A 22394-nucleotide genomic window follows, 5' to 3' on the forward strand; every position below is an offset into this window, starting at 1 on the left:
GGATTTGAAAGTCTGGGGTAACAAGGCAGCAGCGGTCAGCGTAAAAATCCATACATAGTAACAAGATTGCCGGGCCGAGGGCCAGGAGCCGGTTCCATGAACAGAAGCAAATTAAGTCGCCTATTTCCTGGAAATCAATTAATGTAAAAAAAAAGCTGGCTAAATAGATACAATTAATGCTCAAAGTTCAGGTAGTTAGGTAACTTGGAGAAGACCCACCACGTGAGCCATCACATGATACCGCGTTTGAGAGTGGGCATCCACCTTGAATAGCGCATTGCCAAGACTGACTGCATCAATCAAGGAAGTTCAAGCCCAAGAGTAGTGCATCTATCAATCATCCTGAGCGTAACGACCACAATTCCCTCTAAAACCGCGTGTGCTTTATCTATCACTCAGAAAAAAGCGCGAGAGCTATCCCCCAAGATGGATCCAGGACGAGCGGCCATGATTGCCGGCATCAAGTCCCCAACCCGCGGGTCTTCGACTGGTCGAGATATCACCGCCCCGAGGCATGACCCCGGCAACCGAATCACAAAACCATCCAGGCCGCAGCAACGAGCCCCGGCACAGAGCAGCAATAGAGATCAACAGTCGAATCCGCGCAACTTCAAGACACAGGATGAGCAGTCTGAAGAGTTCGTCGCCGGCGAAGACAAGTTCGTCCTGCGACAGTCAAAGAAGAAGGCCGACATCCGAGTCCGTGAGCGCCGCGCCAAACCGATCGACTTTCTTGCCTTTAACCTCCGCTGGGTCGACGAAGACCGCGACACACTCGATGACGACGAAAAAGATGCCCTCATCACCGTGCCGTCGCCCGCAAAGGTGATCGAGGGCCTCAACGAAGCTCAGCTGACCGAGCTGGAACCAGAGGTCACGTCCTACCGAACCCTCGAGACCAGCGCCCGCAACCTCGAATACTGGAACGCTATACTGGCGCTCTGTGACGATCGTCGCCGGCAGCTGGCGCCCCAGGGCCCCGAGGGCCGCACCGTGGGCTCGGTGTCGGCTGACGTCGACAAGATCCTTGCCCCGAAGACCTACGAACAGCTCGAAGCGTTGGAGAAGCAGATTCGGGCGAAGCTTGATTCCAACGATGCATCTGTCGACACAGATTACTGGGGTGGTTTGTTGAAGAGCTTGCTTGTCTACAAGGCGAAAGCTCAACTGAAGAAGATCACACAGTCCATCCGCGAGGCCCGGGCCGAGAAGCTGAAGGCAATGGACATTGAGAAGCTGGTGGCGGCAGGCTCAAGCGCCCTGGTTGCAGGTGGAAAGAGGACAGGGGGCTCTGTTGCCCAGGGCTCGAGTGCTGGCTTGGGCGCCTCTGGTGGAGCACCAGGTTCAAGCAGTGGCGCCCTCCCTCCGGGTACGGCTCGGTTTGCGCAAAGCACAAACGACGAAGATTTCTCGGCGGCGACCAGGGCTCTCTACGAGAGGGAGCTTGCCCGGGGTGTAGGCGAGGACGAGGAGATCCTGACGGCCGAGGAGGCGCCGGCGACAGGTCCCAGGCCGGCATGGGCAGACAAGTACCGTCCGCGAAAGCCGCGCTACTTCAACCGGGTGCAGATGGGCTACGAGTGGAACAAGTACAACCAGACGCACTATGACTACGACAACCCGCCGCCCAAGGTGGTGCACGGCTACCGCTTCAACATCTTTTACCCGGATCTCATCGACAAGACCAAGGCACCCACCTTCAAGATCATCCGGGAGGGCGGCCGGAGGCGAGGAGAGTCATTTGCTCCGGCTGGCCAGGAGGACACCTGTCTCATTCGGTTCATCGCGGGGCCTCCGTACGAGGACATTGCGTTTCGGATCGTTGACAAGGAGTGGGATTTCAGTGCCAAGAGGGAACGGGGCTACAAAAGTAGTTTTGACAAGGTAAGTTTGCTTTGCTTTGATTTTTTCTCATCATTTTTCATACATGCTATCCGTCTGCGCTCCCTACCGAGTTGCAGAGACCAACTGCGCCCCACGAGCTGTTGTGGTATTCGTAAATGGTGCGGCTCTTGGCATTCCGCATTCTGGATGCAGTAACCCCCTGTCTCGCTGGATCAAGCAATGAATGTTACCATATTGGCCAAGCAGGCGCATACTTTTCAGCACATCTTGCTAACCGCAACGTTATGATAGGGTATTCTGCAACTCCATTTCCGGTTCAAAAAGGTATGTCCTGTGTCTCCAGTTTTATTCCACATAATGCGGCCCGAGAGCATTTGCTGTTTATGGTATGCTAACATAATTTCCGTGCAGATCTATTATAGAAAATGAGAAGCCAGCAAACCCGGCGCAGGTTGTGCGAGCTGCAAGGGAAAAAAAGAACAGCCAGTTGCATGCCGATTTTGTGGACCCAGTCTCCATCTTTTCATTATTCCATTTACCTGGCAACTACAGTGCAGGCTCGTGTGTGATGGCTCGTCTTCATCGCCATCAATGAGCCAAGCCAAAGTTACGCTGACTGGAGCACCTGATATGGAAAAAGAAAGAGACACCACGCGTGCTGTGCAGTAAATACCAGTGCAGGCGTCTCGGCCACAGCCACAAGGTTGTTTCTGCATACCCTCAAGACACCTTTCCCTCCCGACTTGTCTGGATGCGCACGCCTCTTTGAACAGGCAGGCAGACATATCGGCTGTTCCCCCGCGTTCCCAACTTTGGAGTGGCACCAAGTTAGGAGCTTCGGCATGACCATTGGCCTGCCGGACCTTTCCTGACAGCAAGGATGGAACAGGATGTTTTAGTGAGGGTACACCATCCCCTGTTTGTTGTGCGCACAAAATACGTATACGCACACACACCTGCACCTCATGTTTCCCACCGGGTCAAGTGGATGTCAGGCTGATGCAAGGTAATTTTTTTTTTTATTGTCTTTATGCTTTCTTCGCTTAGCCAGGTATGTAGAGTGATAGGCGTTTGTATCCTCAACACACACATGGTTGGCCACCCAAAACACGTGCAGATGGCTCGTTCATCTTGCTCGCCACGTACAGGACGGTGACATTTGTACTGAGGATTAACCTCGGAGGTTGCAGTGGGATGCGCACATTTCTCTCGCAGACAAACTTTTTTTTTTCTTTCTTTTTTTTGGTTGTGAACAATTATTGATATATTGCTTGTCCAGAGAGCAAACAGCCAAGGGACGGAAGGAATGGTAAATCCTGTCAGTTATCACATCGTCTACCTACGGATGTTTCCCTGCTGCCCCCTTCGAGGGCCTTTGAGATGCAAGCAACTGATTTTCATTACACCGCCGGGGAGGGGGGTAGGGTGGACAAAGCCCCTCTATGAGGCTGCCGAGGCGGCTGAGGCATCAGCGTTTTTTTTTTTTTTTGTTTCATACCTTTTATTACAATCGCCACCTACATGGAAACTTTGATCGAGGGTACGACAGACGGTAGGTATACATGGCAATGCCTTTGTTTCTGTCATGCCACGGCCCGGGGAATCCCATGTACCACGAAGCAAGATCAACGATGTGGGAAGAATCTCGGCGCATCACAAACCAAGAGAGGGGGGAGTCAGCGGCGGTCTGGAATTCGTAAAACGAAACGAGCAAAAAAAAAAAAAAGTGCAAGGCTCGATGTCGTCGGTGTGTGTCCCTGACTCCCGATGAGTGCTGCGTGCCTTGTTGCTTGTCCATGATGCTTAGAGAAAGAAAACCATTCATAGTTTTTTTTTTCTTCAACGTACAAAATTGCTACAAGCACTTTTTTTGCCGTTTGTCGACGACGTTTCTGTCAAGGGCGCGGCCGTTCATTGGGTAATCCCGAGCAAATGATTGGGCTGTCTTGGCGAGCAGGACTGCAAGCTCCCGAAAGCTCTTTGTCATTCGGCTGGCCCTTTTCTCTCTCCCTCTCTCTGCCACCCAAGGTACTCTTGCAAGGTACTCTTGCATCAGGTACACTCTTTTTTTTCTTGCGTTCCCGTCGATGGGTCCACTTTACTTTCTTGGGAAAGCCCTTTTATTTTTTATTCTCTTTCCGTCTCGCCATCTACTCCTTGCTTGATCTGGGGTCTTGTTCGACGGTTCCATTTCGCAGAGTTGACAGGTCACTGACACGTCAGTCCCTCATTCCAGTCTATTGGACTTGGCCCATTGTCCAGAGAGATACGGAGACAGCCGCCCAGCAAGGATGGAACAACCCAGCTTTGTTGACCGAAACCAAGCCCGAATCCCTCAGCATGGTAAACAAATATGGCAAGAGCCTTTTTTTTCGTTCTTTCTATTTGTTGCAGGATTCAAACCTCCGGATTTGGTATAATGCCAAACCGGCTTCCCGGTTTACAGTCTTTTTCTTTCCCTCTCTGTACTTGTCCATCTCTCGCCTTGTGCTTCTTTCCCAACCGGCCATCGGCCTAGGCTGTGTATTCGGCAAACATGAGAATCTCGGTCCGGCCGCTGCCCGCTTTCTTTCTCTTGTTCTTTGTTCTGGGGTGTAGAAAAGGCGGACAAGGCGGGCTGTCAGTAAACAAGAACATCTCGACAGCTGCGGAAGAAGCTGGTCCTCCAGGAAATGAGCGGTCTATCATTGCGGGGAGAATAAGGGGAGCGGCGAGAGCGATAGCCCGTCACTCTCGAGATTCCTTTTTTTTTTCTTTCTTTTTTCTCCTTCCCTTGTGTACTTGTTGCCGGTAAACGTGGAGAACGAGATGCACGGTTTGTCAGTTGTCACGTTTGTCCAACCAATTTCCAACACGGCTAGGAACCCATTTCCCTCTCCCCTCCTCCCCCCCTTTTTTTGTTTCCGCCGCCACCAGGGGAAAAAGGTCCTCCCGTCAAATCCCTGATGGGTGGGAAGGGGAGGTCGGGGCTCGGCGGACGGCTCCTGGCGGGACTGGTTTGGTAGTTGATGATGAGGACGTCCGTTTGCTTTTGTGACCTGTCACTATGATGGAACCTTGTGTTTTTTTGCAGTTGTTTTTATTGTTTTTGGAGGGGTTTCCTCTTCTCTTGCTTTGTTTTGTTTCCATTATTTGCTTTCTATTTCTTTTTTTCTGACTTTCATCTCGCGGCTATGACATGTAGACAGGTACATACCCCGGCTCTTCTACTCCCTCACCCCTTGATGCAGATAACGGAAGTCTTCCCCGCGGTGCCTTTGTTTTTTTTTTTTTTTTTTTTTTGTTCGAGAGAATGATGAGCCCATTTTCGGTCAACCAGTCAGAGACATTCCTCGAGCGAGGGCACTCCCCTGGCGTGTGAGTGTGTGCATGCGTGTCTGTATGCGTGCGTGCTGCTTGTAGGTATCAGTCAATCCTTTTTTTTGGGCGACAATTTCTTGGCCACATACTAGACACCGCACCCCCTCGGTCGCCCCCCCCAAAGGCCTATCCTTTGATACACCCCCACCGAAGTACCTGGTACTGATGGATAAAAGGGTTTAGGTCTAGAGGTGAGCTTAATTATTTTATTCTTTCCTGAATTTGCGTTTTATTTATTATGTCAAGGGGTTCGAGGAGCTCTTTGATGATATATATACAAAAAGAATTTGCTGCAGCAAGATGATCCCGAGTGATTTGGAACATTGAGTCCCAATAATTTGGGTCTTGGGGCTTTTTTTTTGCAAAAAAGGAATACAGTCCCCGGCTTCCCTTCCCCTCGGTAATAAGAAAAGCGATTCCACATATAGGTCGTTGGGGTGGCATTCCTACTCGCTCAGCCCTAACCTGGACTGACCGGTCTTGGTGCGCATCAACAACACGTTCGACTTGACATTTGCGCCGACATTAATATCAAGCTTTTTGTGTCTGAGGAGGGTCTGCTTCTAAACAGTCAGAGTCTCCAAGGGATTCATTTGTTCAGTACTTGACCTTTTGGCACCACAGAGGACGCTTGTACGCCCTGATTACACCATTGGCGTGACCGAAAAAAAAAGGCAGCAACGTTACTACCAAAGCGACACGCCTTTTTTAGGCTCACTGCCTTGTATGTTCTTCCCCTTTTCTCACCAAAACCCCCAACGCTACACACCTTGGTCTCTTCTCTCCTCCGAAATCCTGGTGGGGTACTAACTTCACGTCACCGGCACACAAGGCCCTGAACCCTGTGATCTACCACTCATCACACCATCACCACACTCGCACTCCACCACAGCGGCACAGCGCAAACGTTTTACCTATTATTTTTTTTACGGGAAGAAGGTAAAGGGGAAAGAGGAAAAAAAAACACAGCAGAGAAAAAGTCACGGAGAGTTCGAAACATGCTAGGCAGTCCGGTGGACACAGAGTTCCTGAGCAGCCTGCTGGCGGAAGCCAGCGGAGGAGCAACGGATGGGACTGGGTCAGCAGGTCCCGGATGCACCACTCAACAGTTCGGCAACACATGCTCGCAGGACGGCCCTGTGCTACCAGAGATGCTTCTTCCCAACAGCCCACTCCCCGTTCCTGACCAAGGGGTGGTGGTGTCGCGCCGGGACGGCTCGACTTCCGCCGCAGGGCTCGCAGCGCAGGACCGGAGCTCAGCCACGACGCCGGGCCTGGCCGGCAAGAATCGTCATCACCACCACCACCACCACCACCATCAAAACCATCACAACCATCACCCTGACAGTCCCATCGATCTCCCGACGCCCTCGGACCTCCCGGAGGTGATAACGCCATGGGCCAGGTCGCCATCGGTCAAGACAGAAAGCTACACTCCAACAGCGCCCCTGCCGTTGCGGCTGTCTTTGGACGAAAACCAGCACCAGTACCTCGCCTTTTCCCAACCTGCAGAGGTGACTTGTCAATATCCGTCGCTTGCACTGACGCTAAACTACGAGGACTGGGGCTGCAGCGACCATGAGATGTTTTCTGCCGACAGCACAAGCTCGCCTCCCTTGACGATAAACACGGGCTTTATAGTCGACAAGCGAAGCCAGCAGCCACGGCTGCAGCAGCAACCCACCACGGCCGACCTCGCCACCTCGCATCATTCTCCCTACTGGCCGACTCCCATAGCGGTGTTTGGCCAGGACAACATCACACCCCAGCAGCAGCAGCAGCAGCAGCAGCAGCAGCAGCAACAGCAACAGCAGCAACAGCAACAGCAGCAACAGCAGCAACAGCAGCAACAGCAGCACTCACCGGTCTGGCAATCGTCGGGCCTGGATGGTGTGGAGGTCTTGTCGCAACGGTCCTCGCCACTATCGCCATACTTTGGACCCCCAACGCCAGTGTCGCCCAGCGGGTTCCCGCTACCGACTGGCCTGATGCCCACCTCGTATCCCAGCAGCGGACTCGAGGAACACGCGGCGGCAGGGTACGGTGTCGGCGGCAGCAGCAATAACCTAGGCAGCAGCAGTAATAATAACAGATTTCTGGATCAGGGTGGCGTCATCTACTCTGGTCAGCAACAACAACAGCAACAACAACAACAACAACAACAACAACAGCAGGTAGCAGCTCTTGCGGCACCTCCCCCTCCCCATCCTCCACCGCAGAGCCAGCACACCACACTGCAGGGCTTCCTGCAGCAGCACCCGACCAACCAGTCCCAGGATACGCTGATGAGCAACTTCCCCACCCTGCCGTCGAACCGGTTCCCCACCAGCCCGAGCTCGAACCAGGGAGGCGGTGCCGCCGGAGAGACGTACAGCGGCCAGCAGGGCGTCCGACATGGCAGCCAGGTCGCGCGGCAGCTTGGAGGACGCGACGAAGAGGAGGATGGCCAGGACGAGGAGCCGGCCGTCAACGAGGACGAAGAGGGGGACCAGAGCGAGCAACCCTATGCCAAGCTCCTGTGGAGGGCCTTCATGTCCTCTCCGGAGCGCAGCATGACCCTGCAGGATGTCTACAGGTGGTTCATGGCGAACACGGACAAGGTCCAGTCCAAGGGTTGGCAGAACAGCATCCGGCATAATTTGAGCATGAACCATGTAAGTGCCTTTTTGTCTTTTTTTGTCCTGTTGTCTTTTTGTCCCTGGTGTCTCCCAGACAGACTTGACCGTATCTCCCATTGTACCCCTTTACCTTGAGCTCACAGCTGACAAGGGGCGCTTTTTTCGCTTTCGGGCAGGCATTTACAAAAATAAACCCTCGCCTTGGGAAAAGCTCACCAGCAGGAGCAAGCACAAACGAGCGAGACGACGAGGGCAGCCACGGCAAGGCAGGAGCGAGCTCCTCGACGGCGAAAAAGTCGGCCATATGGTACCTGCAAGACTGGGCGGTGGAGAAGGGGGTGCAGTCCACGACGAGGTACCGCAACAAGGCGCAGACGTCGTCGTGCTCTCGTTCGGGCGGCGGCACGGGTCGACAGCAGCAGCAGCAGCAGCAGCAAAACAGCAGCAGATCCTCCTCGTCATCAGCGATGGTTGTTCACAATCTCAGGCCGGGCATCGGCGGCTCCCGACGTAGCAACCGCACATCTTGTGCGCGGTGGCCGAGGTACTCTGACCGCATGCATCCTTACCGCATGCTTCCCCACCACTCGGTCCAGCAGGTCGAGGCGAGGTCGTGCCCCCATCCGATGATCCAGCAGCAGCAGCAGCAGCAGCAGCAGCAGGCTCAGTATGCGAGGGACCAGTGGCAGTTTACTCAGCAGCAACATCAACATCAGCATCAACATCAACAGCCAAGCAGCATGGCCGATGCTACTGGCGAGATCATGTACGGGGCAGGCCCACACTTTTGCTACACCCAGCAGCAACAGCACCAACAGCAACACCACCACCACCTGGACAACATGTACCCCATCTCGGGACCGCCAGTCAGGACCGAGCCGCTGATGACCACCCACGGGCCGACGGCGTCGTATGATTTGTCCAGCAGCCAGCAGTCAGCACCTACCACATCCTACGTCCCGGGGGTGTACGATGGAGCCTTTTACCGGCAGCAGCAGCAGCAGCAGCAGCAGCAGGTGAACGACGTTGCTGCTGCTGCTGCCACACCTACAGATGTGGAGTCGACACCGTCCCCACGGCAGACGAGCAGTGGGGGTCTCGGAGGCTTACCGGTAGTATTTTCATCATGATGCCAAAAAAAAAAAAAAAAAACCGTCGAGACCCAAGGCTCCGGTCGAGACGGGCCGTACAGGTCGGGTGAGGTGTCATTGGAACTCTGTAACGAGCATCTTTCTTCGAGCTTGTCCTTGTCCGTTCTTGCAAAAGAGCCAGGGCACCCCAAAAGAGGGGGGGGGTGGTGGTTTATTTTGACAGCTGTCTTTTTTGTTTCTACTCTCTTGCTGCATGTATCCGGAGAGTGAGTGGGGGGTTGAGTGTGATTTGTTTTTTTTTTTTTTTTTTTTTTTTTTTTGCGATTCCTTAATTTTCTTGGATCTTGAACCCTGCCCTATATCTGACACATTTATGAAAATCCTTTTTTGTTTTGCCCCATTTCAGTCTTGAGGAACTTTTTGGGGATATGGGCTGAGTCATTTATGCCTTTCGTTTGGGGGTTGCGATATTGGCAACTCTGATTTTAATCACAAACACCAACAGCTCTCGTTTTCAACTTTTTTTACTTTTGTTACTCTCTCTCAAACCTGGTGTTAAACGGTGACAAGGCAATGGGAACCTGGTTTTCAATATGGAGAGGAGGCACACTTTTTCTTTTCCTTTTTGAAAAAAAAGAAGAAAAAAAACCAACGCTTGATATGGGTGGTGTTAGTCGAGGCAGTTGACCATTTTTCACACATTGTCCACGATAGAGGTCAGCCACTTTATTGGTAATTAGTTGCAATATTTTCAAACCCTAGAGAAAGAGAACCATGCCATCTTGCTCGTATTATGTCACTCCTTTGGCATTTTCTTTTGGCCAAGTACTTTGCAAAGTACATCACAGTCTCAACTCTCACCGAAAAACCAGAGTCGACAAAAGAGGTGCAAACAACCTTATCAAATCGCCTATCAGCAGCCTCGCAGTCTAACCAATACCAGACCCCGGGTAGAGCCTTGGGAAGGGGACACGGCATGACTGAACAGCAGACGACAGACGTTATTCCAGGTCTAGCCTTTTTTCTTTTGAATAGGAGAGTTTGTATCATGCAAGGCGCCCAATACAGTTCCCCCCCTCTTGCTCTACCACACCCACGGGGAATCTCTTCCGACCCGGTCCGCTACGGTTTGTCGAAAAAAAAGGCAGACCGGTGGCGAAGGTGGGGGGCAGGCAGCATTGTTGCATAGGTGGTTGTGTGTAGCTCTTTTTATCATGGAAATCAAAACTGTCATCTACGAGTCTACGACGCTGTTTACTATAAAGCTTTTATCGTTCAAAAAGGCTAGACCTTGCCAAGTCGGGAAGGAAGGGAGACGATACGTTTCCCCACCATCCTCGGTCCGTATCGAGCTGTGATTACGAACTTGGAAACCGGCCTGAGGGAGCGCTGTACCCTGTGGAGGGGATGCAAGGGACAGGGGATTTACATGGTAAATCGTCGAATGGCACCCATGTCGTTCTTTCGTTGCCCTTGCTCCAGCAGCAGACAGGGTGCACAATATCCTTTCAAGTTGAGTTTGTCCCATTTGCGTCTTGCAAGTTGCAATTTCTCGGTGCTTGCCGAAACAACCAACCGAAAACGCTGGGCATGTGTAGTTGTGTACGACGTTCGAGAATCATTGTGGACGCACTTTTCTGTTTGTTTGCTCTTTGTTTGGTAGCCAAAAGGCCAAGAAGGGAAAACCCATGCATAGCCCCCAAGCTCCCGACCCAACTGGATGGCCGAGTTCATCCAATGTTTTCGTTTTTTTTTCTCTTCCTGTCACCTGTCGCATGCATCAACTATCGAAAAAGAAACGGCAATAATATCAATATTAATCCTGGATCCTGCATGCTCCCGGGTATGTCCTCCCGAAAAAAAATACCTGCAGGCTCCGCGTGATCCGAACAAGGGACAAGGGCCAGGGTTTTTTTTTTGGTCTTTTCTTGGTTCGACCCAAACTTTTTTTCATTGTCGTAGCCAAGTGGCCTATCTTTTGCAGAAAAAAAAGACAGCTGTTGAAAGACGTCAAGAATGAAGAAACAGCGGTAGCGAGGTTGAGCTCAAGCACGAGCTCCTTTCCTACTCTGTGCTTCGAGCCCCTCGTATTATAGTACCATGGTATTGTTCTAAACGGGTTGCAGTGGAATGCTCCTTTGTGCGCACACGCCCCAGAAGTACTGTCCGTAGACGGCGTAGAGTGCAAATGAAGAAGGAAGAGAAAAAAAAAAAAAAAAACAGGTCACCAAACCGGAACCACTCAATTCTTGGATCACGATTCGTTCCGATCCTGAACCCATTCTTTGCAAAACCGCGGTACAAGGATTCCCGCGTGAGGGTTTCCTGTCAGTGGCCCAGTGCTATATGCTAGGGACTTGTGTGATATAGGACTCGATTGACGAGATACATGATTTGCCTGCCGTCTTGTTTTTGGCGATCAAAACCCATAATCATTCATTGGGTTATGAAGAATGACATCAAATGCACGTGTTTTCATGGCAAGCATGCCGAGAGAAAATCCCGGTGGGGGTTGAATGCGCCATTTTGACCTGAAATGGTTTTTTTTGTCTTGCAACCCGGCTAATGGGATTCGCAAGCCTTGCCAGCTTGGTTAGGCTTGCTAGTTCTTCGAGGGGTTGAACTTGAGAAGCCACGGAAGCTACCTGGGCAACTTGGGCATCCACCCGGACCACACCAAGCACACGCCCCCCCAATGTTGTGCAGACGGATACGATGCCCTTCCCAAAGCGTCATGCTGTTGGTTCAAGGGTGCGGTTTTCTCTTCCCCACAGCGTACTTGATTGCTGGACTGGATCTGCAATGCCCGCCGACCGGTACATTTGACTTTTTGGTTTCGGACAGGGTCGCTTAGATCAGTACATGATGCGTGCTGCATACGGAGGGGCAGCCTATTTTTTTTTTTCAGTAGGAATAAGCAAGCAGTGGGCGCTGATCCTACCAAAAAAAAACAAAAAAAAAACAAACAAGTACTCGGGGCTTTTTGTTCTGAGAGACCCGTTTCGTTCTCCCGTCCCGGAAAGTTTGATTGCCGTTCCCCGGGATTTACGGTGGAAACCTGCCGGACCGAGATTAGGCAAGGGGAAGATGGGTATGTAGGCAATCAGTTGATCAGCATACCCGGTGGCCTCGAGGCTGCCTAGTCTTGAAGTCGTTCGAGTCTTGCCGAAAGGTCAGCACTAGTCAAGGGGTCTAGTGTGTATTTCTTCCTAATTTTAAGCTCATCCCATGCTCACTTGACAGTCGACTATCCATTCTTTTTAAAACCAGGGAAAGGAAACAATGGGGAAGATCTCCTCCCCTCAAAAGTGCAAAACACCCGAGACCGGTCAGGAGCCAACCCGTCAAATCCCCGGGAATAAAAAAGTGATATCCATCAGACTCAGGTACTCAGGTACCTACCTAAGAATGTGAGGGACCCTTTGTCCGGCGACTACAGCTCCACAAAACCTTTCGAGTCTTTTTTGTGGTTAAAATTCAAAAATTCTGGGTAAGAGGGTTAAAAGTAAAAGTGACAACTGACAAGTTCTCGGCGCCCTTGCTTGCTGGAGATCATCTGGTTTATTTTACCCCCGATGACGTTTGAGGATACCACTGCAACGTTGAGTTGAATCCACACCTTTTTTCCCCACGTCATCGGCACGTCCTCCGAGATCTTGGATGAATAAAAAAAAAAAAAAAAAAAAAAAAAGAAAAAGGTGAAAAAAGCTGCATACCATACAAACATGACATGTCATTAGGAACTTTTGTCCCCACGGAGCACAGCATTCAAGTGTTGAGATTTCTGCGGTGGCTCGAATGGCCAAAACCTGCAAGGGTGCAAACTAAACAATGAACCGACCAAGAGTACCTAGGACCTACCTTAGGTAATTAGGTAACCTTTCCAAAAACAAACCCCAATACACCACACCCATCAACCTGGGGATCACCACGAGCCCCGGCCTTGCAGAGTAGCAGTATGCGCTGGCAGTCGTTACATAGATTTTGCTTTCGCTCGTCTTGGACTCTTGTTGACAAAAAGACAGCCCTCCCACATCAGAGCCGCCTGATCTCGCGAGGCCTCCCCCCCGGACTAATATCTCCGGAATGCTGGCACTTTGGACGGGTAACGGATCCTTCCTCAAGGGTATTTTTTGTTGCATGCTATTTTTTTGGTTACACTCGCTTGCACACGTTTTTAACTTTTTTCTTCACCTCTTGATGATCCGGCACAGCGGTAGGGGGGTGGTGGACTATATCATCCGGTATTTTTGGGGGGGCGTTTTTGTTTTGTCTGCGCAGCTGCGTCACTTGGGACACCAAAAAGGGGCCTGCATTGCCCAACGGGACCGAACGCGGTAGTTTGGATGGTAACGCGAACGAGCTTGGCGAGACGAGAAACAAATGGTTTTCAAACGTACTGGCAGTCTGGCACGCAACCCACTCGATATCGTGATCATGGTGAATGTTGGAACGACTGCGAGAATCGGTCAAGTCTGCCAAGAATCCAAGATGAAGTATGAAAGCCCGCAAACTTGCAAATGCGCAGCTCAGACTGACAGTTGTGAACTTGTGGCTAGGCAACTACATTTATTCCTTGGCCTGACTGATGCTGCACTCTTTTTACTATTTAGTCTGTTTATACAGGTTCAATGACTAACGTACAAATTATTAGACCAAATGGCTATCAGTTGGTTGATTTTAAATTCCATATCATCTGTATTCTAAACATTTAATCTCTTTTTCAAATAACTGCCTACTTGGTCAGTATACAGTTCATTAAATCAGTTTCTACTTTGTCCTTCCTGCCCTTCTCGTCAGCTTAATCAATGAGCTTAATCAGTGTATAATTCAGTTATTCAGAGATTCAAGCACCAATGCTTTAGCAGTGCGAGTGTCGGTGGTGGCTTCACCAAAAACCTCAAGGGAAATGATCCCAAAGACCCGGATTTTATACCTGTCACCAGCACTCTTCCTCCTTGAATCATGGGCAGTGTGGAAGGCTGCTGTTCAGATACTCTAGTCACCGCCTCAGCCTCCCTCCAACGTGGCCTTTCCTCTCTCGGACAAGTATAGCAAATACGGGATGCATCAAAGTGACGGGGTCGACCGCAACGGGGAACGGGCTTTTACATTTACGGCCTCAACGCCGAGGGAGGGGGTGGGTTCGTCCCGACGCCCCTCCCACTGCCACCCTCCTCTCTTGAGCACTAGCAGGGACCGGGAGTGAAAAAGGATTCTGCCCGGGTCTAGCCGCTTCTCGAGAAGCAGCCAGCCCTCCGAGGTCCTGGATCATTGCCAGGTTCCTCGGAGCCGCCCGCCCGCTGACTTGGCCGGTTTAGGTATAGTGACGAAGAGACTGGGAGAGGGCTGGGGACCTGAGTAGGTGCGCAGCTGATGGTGTAAGTTACCGGTAGAAAGACGCCCACATCATAGTCACTTTGAATTAACCATAGCAACTTTCAAGATAGAAAAGGCAATAGATATTGATGTATGAAGCTAGAAATGTAGATTGAAGCAACACTGAACAGCTATATTGTTCTCCATAGTACTGTTGAGCACGACAAATCCATCCGGACGTTGCAATTTCTCAGGGGCAGGGCCTGGGCGAGTCAGCCAAGGTCCCAAAGACCTACACACCTCAGGTTTTCTTTTTCTTTTTGTTTCTTTTTTTGTATACATGTATGAAATTTCTTCTTGGTCAAGGTAAGGACTGTGAGCACCAACGTGCGTGTCTAAAGTACTGTACATGTTTCGCTTCTTCTCCCTTTGCGAAAAATAACACAACCTCGAGGGAGAGTGATGACTTCTAACTAGTGTCCTCAGATCTAGCCTGGAAGTGGCCGGCGACCACCACGACTGCAACGGCTGGCTAGATGCCGGTACCAAACAAAGAAAATCCATCTACCGCAGCTTTGGCAAAGAGTTTAGCCCAGCTTCTGCAGGCTGGCGGCCCGGAGACGGGCGCGGATCTTTTCCTCCTCGATGGGATCGACGTCCTCCTCCCAGTCGGGGCGGGACCTCTGATCCACGGGCGTCTTTGGCATGTCGGTGGGGGCAAACATGATGGCGCTGCCGGGGGGTGCCTGCTGTTGCTGTTGCTGTTGCTGCCGGTACTGCGGCTGCTGCGGGTAGTAGGCGCCGTTGTTGCTGCTGTTGTTGTTGTTGTTGGCGGTGGGCAGGCCGTCGACGCGCTGGCCGTTGAACAGGACGGTGCGGCGGTTGGAGCGCACGGCGGCGGCGGCGTCCTGGGTGAGCACGGGCCGGCTGAAGCGGTTGTAGGCGACAAAGTACTCGGGCTCGGCGCTGTCGACGCGGGCGTTGGCGGGCGTGGCCACGGCGGCCGACTTGCGGCGGAGCTGCACGGCGTCGTCGGTGATGGGCTTGACTCCCGCCGTGCGGTAGGCAAAGTCCAGCGCCGGGATGGACAGCCCGTGCACCACGATGGAGAAGAGCACCAGAAAGTATACCGACGGCACCAGCGCCTTGATCAGGTCGTCGCTGACCACGTCGCCCGTGGTGCCGACGTGCGGGAAGAGGTGCTGCGTGTGCTCGACGTAGAAGACGGCGCCGACTCCGATGGGGCCGAACTGTGGGGTTTGTTAGTGGGGGCGAAGAGAGAGAGAGAGAGAGAGAGAGAGAGAGAGAGAGAGAGAGAGAGAGAGAGAGAGAGAGAGAGAGAGAGAGAGAGAGAGAGAGAGAGAGAGAGAGAGAGAGAAAAAAAAAAAACTTGCATAACCCATAAACAATGCCTCCTTCCACCCAGACACGCAGGTCGGCATCGCCTTGTACGTGGCCATGATGGCGGGGATGCGGCGGAACAAGAGCACCATGAAACCCAGGCCAATCAGGCGCGGCAGGGTGATGCCGGTGCCCTCGGGATCGTGGAACTTGGCCCAGGGCATGATGACGCCGACGTACATGAAGCCGGCAAAGTTGAGCAGGACGTCGATGCACGAGTTGACCTCGTCGTGGCGCTCCTCCGTCTCGGCCAGGTACTCGCCGTCCCAGTTGAGCGCGACGCCGGCGCAGAAGCAGGCCAGCAGGTCGTTGGTCGTGAGCATGCCCGCCGTGCCGATGATGAGCATGGCCATGGCCACGGGGAACAGCAGGTAGCTCTCGCCGTCGATCCACTTCTTGCGCAGGCAAAACTTGATCAGCCTGCCGCCGCCGAAGCCGATCGCCGCCCCGTACACCATCGACAGCACGATCGTGTACAGCCACGTCTCGAGCAGCCAGTCCCTCATGGCCGCCCCGATGCCGCCGTCCAGACGCCCAACGTCGCCCGCCCGCCGAAGGAGCCGGTGCGCAACCTCGACCGCCGCCTCCTTGGCCGCCCCGCGGCCCTCCTCGGCCGGCTTGAGCACCAGGCCCGGGAACTCGGTGTTGCGCATCAGGTAGGTCGCCAGCATCAGGAACGGGAAGCCGAAGCCGTCGTTGGCCCCCGCCTCGGCGCTGATGATCTCACGCAGCGGCCGCGACACGTACTTGTCGGCAAAGGGGCCCTTGGCGACGGCCTGGCTCAGCACGGGGTCCGTGGCCGTCAGGCACGCCCCGATCACGAGGCTGGCCAGCAGCGTCAGCTTGGGGATCGTCGCCATCAGGCACGCCGTCGTGCACAGCCACGAGATGGTCATGGTCGGCAGCAGCAGCACCGCCATGTCCTTCCACCTCTTGACCGCGTACTTGGCCGGCAGCTGGAACCCCGCGATCACCAGCTGCACCGAGATCATGACCCTCATGAACCCGAGCGTGATGGCGCTCTTGTCCTGCTCACTGAGCGACCCCGGTCCCCACCGCGTGTTGTCTAGGAATTTGGCCGCCACTGGTCCGAGGATGATGCCGACCAGCATGGCCGGGACTGTTGGTGGTTGCCGAGTGGCATCTTGTTAGGCCAGAAAAAGAAAAAAAAAAAAAAAAAAAAAACAGGGAGGGAGGATCAAGGGTAATTAATGTAGTTGGGTTACTCACGAGCCTCGCCGAGATACCATCTTTGCTTGATGAGAACAGAAAACAGCCCATAGATGATTGTGAAAGCACCTAAAAGTAGGAGACATAAATGGTTAACAAGATGGATCCTCACATACAATATCATGGAATTGTATGTAACCAAGTGTAAAGTTAAAGTGTAGGTTGTAGGTGGGTGTGGGTGGCACAACTGTGCACCAAGACCAGGACCAAGACCAAGACCACAACTGGCTTGGCTGCAGAAGCTTCTTTGTTATTTATACCACCCTCCAAGTTGCTGGTTGGTAACGTATAAAATAAAGGGTCTTTTCTTGGTGTGGACAAAGTTGGGTCTAGGGGATGCATACCAAGCACCGCAAGGATGATGTTCAACTCGCTGGGGTCGAGGGAAGGCATGTTGAACTATCTTGTCTTTTTTCTTGCCCTTGAGATCGATTCAGATTCCTCTTGAAGCTCGGGAGAAAAAAAAGTCCTCACTAAAGAGTAAAAAAAAAAACGCCATATCAGAAAGAGAGTCCAGATCGAGGTTAAATGAGCTTCAGTCATCATGGCCAATGCCGGCCGAGTCTGGATCAGATCCCTCCCCAAAGTAGGGCATGTCATTGCTTCTAGCCCAAGCAAAAAGTAACAGTGACACTAGCAAGGTGCAACCATTTCGATCTGCGTAGATGGGGGGTCGAAGAGGGTCTGGTCCAAGAAGCTAGATAGGTGCGTGAGAAGGACAAGGAGTTTGGCTACGTACGCTAGGGTGGACAGAGAGACACAGACAAGTGTCGTCCTCGCTCCGGAAATAAAAAAGATACCAAGGCCCAACTTGCGTTGACGTGGTACGATTTTGGATGCCCAGAAACTGCCGAGGCACGTGGGCGGAACGGTCACACAAGGAAATGAAGATCCGCAACCACGAGGAAGCAAGAAAGAGTAGGGCAAAGACGGGTAGGAGAAAAAAAAACGTAAGATAGAATGGAAGAACCTTGAACCACCGGGGCCAAGAATTCGTGAAATGAAGTGTGTAGGAAAAAAGGGAGAAAAAAAAAGAGAAGCGAAGAGCACCCAAGAAAAAAAAAGAAGAAAAAAAGGGCTTGGTAAAACTCTTGCCTAAACTAAAGGAAAATGGAAAGGAAAAAGACGTAACAATAGCCTTCATCTCACCCACAGATACAAAAAGGAAAGCGAAGCAGAGAGGACAACAAGTTCCATGAGGACTTATAAGGAACTTAGGGTTGCGGTAGATAAAGTCAGCCAGCCAGCATGCACACGCCCTGTGTCGATCATGGAGGGAGACGGGGGTCTGTCTATTCTTTCTCGCGTCAACTAGAGCCAGAAAGGACCAGAGATAAAAAAAAATGCGGGTTTTCTTTTGGTTTGATGTTTTGCGTTGCGTTCGTCCAGCAAATGGAGACACGCCGTAGTTGAACCAGTTCGTGGCTTTGGAACTCCAAACGGCATCCGCTGTTTCGATGGAACGTCGACGAACGGGGGACCCGAAAAGTCGCCACTTTTTCTTATTTTTTTTGGGGGGTGGGTTTTCTGGGGACCGCAGGTGACGGTAGAATGTGGTAGTACACCGTCTGACCTTGCTGACCTGGGAGATAAAGTCGATCGTATCTCCAAGGGGAAACACAAATGTGACAATAAAAAAATAACAAACAGATGGAAAAAAAAAAAAAAAAAAGAGACAAAGCAAGTTTGCCCGGGCGATAGGGGTGCGACTCCACTGCTGCGACAAGGACCTAGTCTGGAGTGTAACTCTTGGACGCGATCGGAGACTTTGATAAAGAGAAAGAAAAAAAGATGGGAACGAATAAAGAACCAAGCTTGGTACCTGGCAAAAGTGGCTAGCTCACGGGGCAAAAGGTACGGCAACAAAAGAGTAGTGTCGGAAAACGGCAACGTACCCGTAGCCCCAAGGCTGAGAGTCTCAGGCATAGCCTTGGCTCGGCCGGGATCAGCGCTTCAGGGAAATAAAATGTACTGTGTTTACGGGCCATGGCATTTTCCAATTTTGTTTTGACAATGGGGGAGTTCAACTTTTTTTTTTTTTTTATCCTTGTTTTCTGCCAATTGGACGAAATGCCACCAGTCTGGATACATGCCTCCTTGTTTGATGGGCGCCCGCCTAACTTTAATTCGACGTGCTGCGTTCCGTGCTTTATTTTTTATTCCGTGTTTAGATTCTCAATTGAGATGCGAAAAAAGGGTTTGCCCATATGAAGAGGGTTTTTGGGGCCAGAAAAAGAAGAGGGGAAAAAAATAACAAAGTGCACCGTCAAAAAACATCCCGCGCTCCCCAAGACGTCTCGCCCAGCCCATCAAATCCACCAAAATTCCAAGCCCGCCTGCTGCCAAGTACGCTTGGCTTTAATGTGAATCAGGGGCGGCCTCTTGGAAGGTCTTTTTGGACAATACCTTGGCTCGTCCTGGGCGACTCTTTTCTTGGTATTTGGTCTCTGCGAAAGTATCCTGTTACCGCCAGGGCCTTGGCCCGATAATCTCTTGTTCTTTTTGGTTGGCACCGGCCCGTTGCTGGCCCAATCCGGGGTCGCAACGGCGCCGAGGATATCCACCTCGGCGCCACTTGCAACCCCCCCGGAGGGATACAAGAGCTCGTGCGCCAAGCAGCCAAGTCTTTTTGCTTGAGTAGAGAAAAAAAAAAGATCACAGAGTCGGGCATCCGAATGCACTTCTTCTCTGCATTGCATTCTGCAAAGCAAATCCAATTCCCTAGATATTTTCGTCATCTGGGGGGTGGGGACGACGAATTTAGAACAGAGGCGCAATGGGAAAACCTTGGTCATACATACAGTACATTACATGAACAAGAGGCCTAAACTTGCCCGAATCCCATCGCCCTCTATGGGATTGTGCTATTCCCCAACTACCTATTTGCATCATGACTGAAGCGCCAAGTTCCCGTGGGGCAGTCTCCAGTCTGCATCCACCTACCCTGGGGCTGTAATCTATTTTCTTTTCTGGCGGCTGGAGTTTTGTTGATGGAGGCAAGCGGAGCATCGACTCCTGATATCGCAGTTCTCCTGCTCGTGACTTTTTTCCCCATCACATTTGGATTGAGCGCCGATCAGGAAAGAAGAAAACCCCAAAACACAAAGTTTGGTCCAGCTATGTTCCATGTCCTCGTTTTGCTTGACTGCATTATCAAGGCAACCCGTTCTTGATTCGTCCCATTCATCATACGGACTCCCGACAACCAATCTTGCCCTCCCTAGTAAAATAAGAAAGAAAAAAAAAATCGATATCATCGGGCTCCTGCAGATTCCATCACAGCATCAACAGTCCTGACGTCAAAAGGGGAAAAGAGGCGCTTCAAGGGGGTGGATGAGACGAAACGGAACCAGCGTCTTGGTATTCGTGACGACCTTTGACGCCTTGGTGCCAACTGCCAAGATGGTTGCCCCCTGTCCCCATCACCACAGCGCTCCTTGGCTTGGTACCATAGGTACCTAGGTAGGTACATACCTGCATTTTCTGCAGTACTTGCAGCTGCGTCTTGGGGTTTCAAGGCCTTGCTCCGAGTTCGGTGTTCCTCGTCTCCAACGGCGCTTTCCTTTCTCGGTGGCTTCCCTCCCCGTCCGACTCCTGAGCTCCTTCCTCTTCATAAACTCCCGCGCGACCAACGGTCGCAAAAGCTCGTCATTTCGCTGATCATGTCCCCATGTAGTGACTAGTGAGCCTTTTTTATCCGACGCCTTTCTGCTTTCCTTTGTGTGTTTTTTTCCTATCCATCGCAAAACCTAGCAAATTGTGCTCACGTGCTCTATATCTGTAGACCCTATTGCTTTACCAACAATCCATGCTCATGATTAGTGACCTGATCATATCCAAGCGTACAAACAAGCAGCGGTGATGGGCCATTGACCTATGTATACAGTATCACGATCTGATAATAGTAAATGTGTTCACAAAAAAAGGCCATCATGGAATTCATAGAACAGCCACCTGGGTGCAGCGAACGACTTTTTTGATCTTTCTTTTGTATATGTATAGTTTTGATGTTCAAGTACGATGAGCTATGTATACTCCCAAAATAATCAAAATCTCGATAAAAAAGTACCAATTCGGGATTCATCTACAAAGACTTTTACTAAATTTAGACAGTTTAGTCCTATCATGTTGCCCGCTCTTTATTCTATTTGCTGGGCATTTGACCGTCATGAGCATTGAGATGACAAAGACACGGCTCGAGGCTCTTTGTGTGGTTGTAAAGAGCTATTAAGCAAGACTAAGTTTTGAGTCAAAATCAAACTTCTTTGTCCTGCGAATAAATAAAACTCACAAGGACACAACCACAACTAAATAACAATGTCTTGACTCGATTAAATCCAAAAGGGTTTTATATATACCATCATCGTTCTGTCTCTTTCTTTCTCTCTCTCTAGCTTCATTCATTTTGTTTTTACATTCATTATTCAATTGCAACCCTCAAAGAACTCAACCTGACTAATTCAGAGGCAGAGTCTTACAGACATCGATCTGATCTACCACAACACCCATTTCACTTGACTATAATCCGCGAATATGCCATCACCGTTCAAGGCTTGGTCAGCCATCAAAAAGCTGACGGGCAGGAAAAACGCCAACGAAACCACCACCACCGCCAAACCCAAAACCCCCATCGGCACACTCGCCATCCTCGACTGGATAGTCTACGGCCTCCCCTTGCTCGTCTTCCTATTCTTCGTGCTCGTCATCGCCGGCTGCCTGGGCACCTCCCCGGGCATCCCGAACCTGTACCTCGTGTCGCTGACCGAGGGTGACCTGAGCATCCGCGTCGGCTACTTTGGCATGTGCTTTGCGCGCACCAACGCCACCGTCGGCGAGGCCTGCACCTCCACCTTGGGCCTGACCCCCGACGAGATCGCCTCGCGCGTCCTCGAGAACCCCTCGCCCTCCGACGCGCTGCCCTCCTCCCTCATCGCCACCGCCAAGGACCTGCAGCGCGACATCCTGGCCCCGCTGTTCCCGGCCGTGGGCATCGCCTTCGTCGCTGCCCTGGCCGCCCTGGGTGGGCTGTGGCGTCTGCGCAGCGCCGGAAAGGCGTCTGAGCCCGTCTACTGGCGTCTGCGGCGCGCGGCGCTGGCGCTGCTGTTTGCCGGCGTCGCCCTCGCCCTCATGTCGGCCCTGTCCACCACCCAGACCGTCGCGGCCGTCAAGTGGGCCGTCACCGAGGTGCACGACGGCCTGAGCGGCGCGTCCAGGACCGCCGGCCGCGGACAGGCCGTCGAGGCTCTGCAGTGGGTCACCGCCGTGCTCATGGCCGTCTTTGCCGTCCGCCTGGCTGCAGTTTACCGGAACCCGACCTCGGCTGGTGTTGCGGTCCAGGACGTCGAGATGGGTCCGAGGGAGGACCACCACCGTCCAGGGAACCGCGCGTCTTCCATGTACTCGAGGTAAGTCTTGGGACTGTCATGTATAACGAGGTGGGTGATCTTGATTTCCCCTTCCTGCCCCCGTGCATTTGCCAGTAGTCTGTCCCACTTGGTTCGGCGTTCAAAAAGCATCGGGATGACCATAC

At 52.0% G+C, this 22394-nt stretch overlaps 6 protein-coding genes across 6 annotated transcripts; 4 read left to right on the forward strand and 2 right to left on the reverse strand.

The window, feature by feature from the left end:
- The first annotated feature begins 329 nt into the window (after window positions 1-329).
- On the forward strand, window positions 330-3350 carry MGG_01852 (uncharacterized protein). Its single transcript, XM_003714824.1, has 3 exons — window positions 330-1884; window positions 2137-2169; window positions 2257-3350. Exons 1-3 carry the CDS (start codon window positions 427-429, stop codon window positions 2272-2274), a joined length of 1509 nt encoding a protein of 502 aa, XP_003714872.1. The 5' UTR covers window positions 330-426; the 3' UTR covers window positions 2275-3350.
- Window positions 3351-6203: 2853 nt separating this feature from the next.
- Window positions 6204-8953, forward strand: MGG_01853 (uncharacterized protein; the record flags this gene model as incomplete). The annotated part of the gene is made up of 2 exons (XM_003714825.1): window positions 6204-7859; window positions 7967-8953. The coding sequence occupies 2 exons, from the start codon at window positions 6204-6206 to the stop codon at window positions 8951-8953; spliced, it is 2643 nt and encodes an 880-aa protein (XP_003714873.1).
- Window positions 8954-14820: 5867 nt separating this feature from the next.
- Window positions 14821-16746, reverse strand: MGG_11124 (Na(+)/H(+) antiporter; the record flags this gene model as incomplete). The annotated part of the gene is made up of 2 exons (XM_003714826.1): window positions 14821-15483; window positions 15664-16746. 2 exons carry the CDS (start codon window positions 16744-16746, stop codon window positions 14821-14823), a joined length of 1746 nt encoding a protein of 581 aa, XP_003714874.1.
- A 662-nt stretch (window positions 16747-17408) lies between these two features.
- Window positions 17409-17684, forward strand: MGG_15782 (uncharacterized protein; the record flags this gene model as incomplete). Its single annotated transcript, XM_003714827.1, has 2 exons — window positions 17409-17450; window positions 17502-17684. 2 exons carry the CDS (start codon window positions 17409-17411, stop codon window positions 17682-17684), a joined length of 225 nt encoding a protein of 74 aa, XP_003714875.1.
- Window positions 17685-19173: 1489 nt separating this feature from the next.
- MGG_15783 (uncharacterized protein) lies at window positions 19174-20680 on the reverse strand (the record flags this gene model as incomplete). Its single annotated transcript, XM_003714828.1, has 4 exons — window positions 19174-19496; window positions 19666-19715; window positions 20339-20575; window positions 20664-20680. 4 exons carry the CDS (start codon window positions 20678-20680, stop codon window positions 19174-19176), a joined length of 627 nt encoding a protein of 208 aa, XP_003714876.1.
- Window positions 20681-21397: 717 nt separating this feature from the next.
- MGG_01855 (uncharacterized protein) lies at window positions 21398-22273 on the forward strand (the record flags this gene model as incomplete). Its single annotated transcript, XM_003714829.1, has 1 exon — window positions 21398-22273. The coding sequence occupies one exon, from the start codon at window positions 21398-21400 to the stop codon at window positions 22271-22273; it is 876 nt and encodes a 291-aa protein (XP_003714877.1).
- Between the last annotated feature and the right edge of the window lie 121 nt (window positions 22274-22394).

The sequence above is a fragment of the Pyricularia oryzae genome, chromosome 2, assembly GCF_000002495.2.
Source record: "Pyricularia oryzae 70-15 chromosome 2, whole genome shotgun sequence".
Lineage (NCBI taxonomy): Eukaryota > Fungi > Ascomycota > Sordariomycetes > Magnaporthales > Pyriculariaceae > Pyricularia > Pyricularia oryzae.

Bases quoted from the DNA above. Each gene is read 5' to 3' on its own strand.
- MGG_01852 (XM_003714824.1), top strand. From the start codon at position 427: ATGGATCCAGGACGAGCGGCCATGATTGCCGGCATCAAGTCCCCAACC. The intron at 1,885-2,136 runs GTAAGTTTGCTT...ACGTTATGATAG, and splicing joins ACAAAAGTAGTTTTGACAAG to GGTATTCTGCAACTCCATTT.